Here is a 4,798-nt window from a genome sequence, read left to right on the forward strand (position 1 = left end):
CCAACCAGGCCGGACCACTGGGCCTGGTCTCCATTGCTCCCTGGGGAGGCCAGGCAGGCAAAGGTGACTGTGGGCCATTTTCTCCAGTGGATCAAATGAAACCCCACAGAAGTCACCAAGCACAAGCAGCCTGCCACCCAAAGACACGGATTCTGTATGCGCCCTGTAGGCTGAGGAGGCAGGGCGATCTCTCCCACCCAGACAGGGAGCTCACGTCTCCATGGGCGACCAGCCCCGCCCCTGATGGGACAAGACGGGGAAGCAGAGCCTCTGCCTGCAAGGGCCTTAGGTCTGGGGCAGCTTAGTGAACAGTACAGGGTTCACTGAAGGGAGGGGTGGGTCGTTCTTTATTCGCTGACGCTTCTTCACCCACAGTTCTGCACCAGGCGTGCATGGAGCTGTGGGCCTGCAATCCCTGCACTCTAGCAAGCTGAGGCAGGAGGCTTGCACTCGAGCTCAGACTGAAAGGGCAGGCGCTAGGTTCAAGCTTCCGTACAGGAACATTTCAGAACTATTTGGCATGAGACAAATATTAGCAATGTCACATACCCAGCATCCCAGCTTTCACTTTAATGCAGGCTCACAAATAACAGAAGTGCCTGAAGGCCCATCATGGTAACACACACCTGTCGAGCCAGCACTCAGGAGGCTGAGGCAGGCCAATCCTTGCGAACCTGGGCTTCACGGCGAACCTGGGCTGGTTCAAGACCAGCTGAAACGGCAGAATCCCCCAAGCTCAGCCCATTACCTCCAGCCAGGGTGGTACAAATGTCAAGAAGTCCCGTGCATGGCCATGCAGTGACACGCACTTGCAATCCCAGGACTCAGGCAGCTGAGGCAGGAGGATCCCTGAGTTCGAGGCCAGCCTGGGCTATGCATCGAGACGCTGTCTCACAAAACAAAAGCCACACGGGCCAGGGATTTAGCTCAGGGGTTCCACCACCCGCCTCGAAAGTGCAAGGACCCGAGTTCGATCCCCAGTACCAAAAAAAAAAAAAAAAAAAAAAAAACCCACAAAGTCCCAGTGGACACAGCACTCCCTCTGAAGGATTACATTTGAGTTGTGTCATTTAATTGCTATTTATTTCCATAAACATGAGGTATTTCAAAGTGCTATAAGATGCAGCACTAAATATATACATTTTGAAGAAATTCAACACAGAACTTTGCAATTTACCCAGTTCTATGCACCAAACATGAACAAATACATTAACAGGAAAAAAAACAAAACAACAAGGGGGGGGAAAATAAAAAACAGGCTAGGAAAAGGCATATATATATAGTAAATTTCTTTACAAAAGTTTCTTAGTTCAAAAAGTGATAAAGTAATATCTACTCAAAACTTTCACAACTCATTTTCATACGAAAATATAAGTATCAAATTTAGTTATATATCAGCGTCATACGAAAGTACACGGGCAGTGTAGGGATTAGTACAGCATGGAACGGAGAGTAACAACAGCTTCGTATACAAAACATGCTCCTCAAACATTGAGGTATTAGTACTCGGCGGGAACTTCCGGCCGCCAGAGCCGCCTCGCTACCCAGGACAAAGGCGGTGTCCTCCATGGTATTTACACAAACGTCCCGGGGCGCGCAACGCCCAGCCTGGATCACAGCATTGGATGGTGGCACCTGTCCGTCCGTCCGTCTGTCCGTCCATCCGTCCATCCGGCGGCTGGAGTTGAAGCACCATTGTAAAAAAGAAGGAACGAAACTTGGAAGGAACCACGGTTACAGCCCCAGACCGGGGCTCCCGATGGTCAGGACGTCGCAGCTGCATGGGGATGAAAAACAGCAGAGGAGGCTCCAAAGCCACCTAGCATCCGGGAGAGAGAGCTCCTGGACATACTGCAGAACCCCACAGGTCCTGCCCTCACCCAGATCCAAACTGGAAAGGAGGCCAGTTGGAGACAGTAAACCAACATTCTTAATGTCAACACAATGTTTAAAAAGTAAAAGTTCCAAATGTGCAAAACGTGGCAGTGAGCGTGCGTCCGTCAGAGGGACGCCTAACAAGTCCTGGCCAGCTCGACCCTCTTCAGCAGTTGCTGCTGCCGGGCCTGCAGCGCCTCCTTCTCGCGCAGCAGCTGCTGCTCCTCGGCCTGCAGGGCGCGCACGTACTCGGTGGCCTTCTTCAGGATGACCACCTTGGCGGCCTTGTCGTTGCGCACCAGCTCGGGCACGTGGTCCCTGAGCGTCAGGAAGCTGGAGCGCAGGTCATTGCGGCGCTGACGCTCCAGGATGTTGTGGTTGCGGCGGCGCTCGCTGTCCTCCGAGTCCGAGTTCCGCGGGCTGGCGCTCTTGGGCTTGGCGGGGACGGTGCCCCGCAGGGGCCGCAGCGCCGCCTCGCTCTTGGGCTTCTTCTGGGGCGGCGGCTCCTCAGTCTCCACGCAGGGCGAGGGCGCGGCGTAGTTGTGCTGCTGGTGGATGGGGACACAGCGCTTGAGGCTCAGCGCGCCAGGGGCCGCGCTCCGGGGCCGCACAGTGACGGTGAAGGCGGTGACCGCCCTGCTGCTGGACGGGCACCGCCGCTTCTCCACGGTGACCACGTCGATCTCCTCCTCCCCCTCTTCCTCCTCCTCCTCCTCGTCATCTTGGGGAAAAGCAGGGCGTTAGTCTCCATCGCAATTTTTCTGCATGGGCACTCCGGAGCCGCGACCGACAGACCGACTCATTAGACCTTGTTAAATGAGCACCTATATGAGCCGCGCGGTGGCAGGACACACCTGTCATGCCAGCACTCAGGATGCTGAGGCAGGAGGGTCCCTGTGAGGCCAGCCTGCACTACATAGCAAGATCCTGTCTCAGAAGGAGAAAAAAAAAAAGCCACCATTATCACCGACAACAAAACACTTAAAAATATAAATAAAAAGTAAATATTTACAGAAATGTTTTACTGCCTCAGCCCCTGACAATACTTCGACCCCAGGGCTTTAGCAGTGGGGCTAGGGCTGTAGCTCAGTGGTAAAGCCACACTTGCTGGCACCTGTGAGGCTCACCCCCCAGGGCTGCAAAATGAAAAAACAAAACACAAAAACTTTTAGCAGGTGGCAGAAATCGAAGGCACCTGGCGACCACGGCTGGAGCTGACAAAGTGCTCAACTTTTCTGCTCCTCAGTTTCCCCAAATCCAAGAGGCTTAAGTAACTGCGCAGCTTGGTGTGGTGGTGCACGCCTGTCATCCCAGCACTCAAGAGGCTGAGGCAGGAGGATCGCCAGGAGTTTGCGACCAACCTGGGATTACGTACAGATGCTGTTTCCAAACACCCCCCCCCCCGGGATATAGCTCAGTGACACCGTGCCTGCTTTGCAAGCCAAGGTCCTGAGTTCAATCCCCAGTATGCGTTGGGGGTGAACCCCCCCCCCCCAGATCGCCGTCAGGAAACCATAAGAAGGAGCCTCCTTGTTTTGGGAGCCTTGTTTGGTAAAATACATAACCAAGTCGCCTTTCTGTCCTAAACTGGGGGGCCATTTCATTCACCAGGGAAGAGAAGCCAGTTTTCTCCCAGGCATCACACGCGTCCCAACCCAACCCCCGGTGCTCTTCCCTCGGAAGACAAGGCCACCGCCCACAGCCGCGAGGCGCCTTGGTCACCAGGGATTCCCAGGAGGCCCGCTGCCCGCCCTCCTTCCCCATGGGCCTCCGGGGTCAAAAAACGTCCAAAACACAAGCGTGAAAATCAAAACACACCCAGCGCTGCGTCTGACGGGTGGGAAGCGGAACAATTGTGGGGCTTGTTCTAAAGCCAAAATGCGAGGCTGCTCCAGTCGGCCGGGCCCTTTAAGCCTGGGCTTTGGTTTTCTGCCAAGAAGACAGCTGTTGGAAGTAAACGCTTCCTCACCTCGAGCTGTCAGGGCGCAGACGTTAAAGGGACAGAGCCCCGCAGCCTCCGCTCCTCTCCGAGTTTCCTCCGGGAGCCCCGACCGGCAGAGCCCGCAGGAAACCCGGGCTTTTTATCCACACACATTGTGGGAATAGCAGTTGTCAAGGTCCAAGGACAACAGCGGCTCGCAGGAGTCGGAAGCCGTCCTCACCTCCAGACCTCCGGCAAAGGCTTGGTTTTTAACCCTTGCTTTCCACCGACAAACGCACACAATGGAGCTCCTAGAGCAGCCCTTCCAGGGTGCCTGCATTCTTAAAGGGGCTGCCGGGGGCTGTGCGCCCTCACCTCCCAAAGCCTCAGATCTCCAACCAGGCCAGGAATTAGGGCCACAACTCAACCGGATCGCTGGAAAGAGGCGGCCCCTGGAGAATGCGCACGACCGCTGGCGCAGTGGCAGCCAGCTGCGGGACGAGAGGGAGCAAGCTAAGGAGGGATTGTGCCCCGCCTGCCAGCCCGAGGCTGGCCCGGCTCCTGCGCGGAGTAAACAGCCCACCACCCACGGAGGGCGGGGGAGGGGCGCGCCCACGCTCCCAAAAAGGAAAAATCCGGCAGCCGCAATCTGTGCCGTCTCCCCAACTTCCTGCGCCCTGAATAGGAGCTGCACAGCCCTGGTCTTTCGGGGGTGCCTTCCCCCTTCTCCGACCTGCGCCCGAGGCCCTTTCCACGGTCGCTCACAGGCCCGTGCCCCGGGTGGGGGTCAGGCTGAGGCCCTGAGCAAGGTTCCCTGAAGCTGGGGAGCAGACGCGCGAGACAGGGACCTCCGGGCCACCAGCGTAGTGCGCCCGGAGCCAACAAAGGCCTGGAGAGCCGTGCGGGGTACGCGTCCAGGCTTACCCGAGTCGCTCAGCGTGTCTTCACCGGAGGTGCTGGGCGTCGCCGTGGGGTTCGCGCGGACTCCGGAGCTCGGGGAGG

General features: G+C 56.8%; 1 protein-coding gene across 1 annotated transcript; it reads right to left on the minus strand.

Moving 5' to 3' along the window:
• Window positions 1-1,242: 1,242 nt before the first annotated feature.
• On the minus strand, window positions 1,243-4,796 carry Mycn (MYCN proto-oncogene, bHLH transcription factor; the record flags this gene model as incomplete). The annotated part of the gene is made up of 2 exons (XM_010629120.1): window positions 1,243-2,596; window positions 4,721-4,796. Coding segments are annotated over 2 exons (660 nt in total), but the record flags the coding sequence as incomplete, so codon positions are not given.
• Between the last annotated feature and the right edge of the window lie 2 nt (window positions 4,797-4,798).

This window comes from Fukomys damarensis, unplaced genomic scaffold (genome assembly GCF_012274545.1).
Source record: "Fukomys damarensis isolate Sample0158 unplaced genomic scaffold, DMR_v1.0_HiC HiC_scaffold_25, whole genome shotgun sequence".
Lineage (NCBI taxonomy): Eukaryota > Metazoa > Chordata > Mammalia > Rodentia > Bathyergidae > Fukomys > Fukomys damarensis.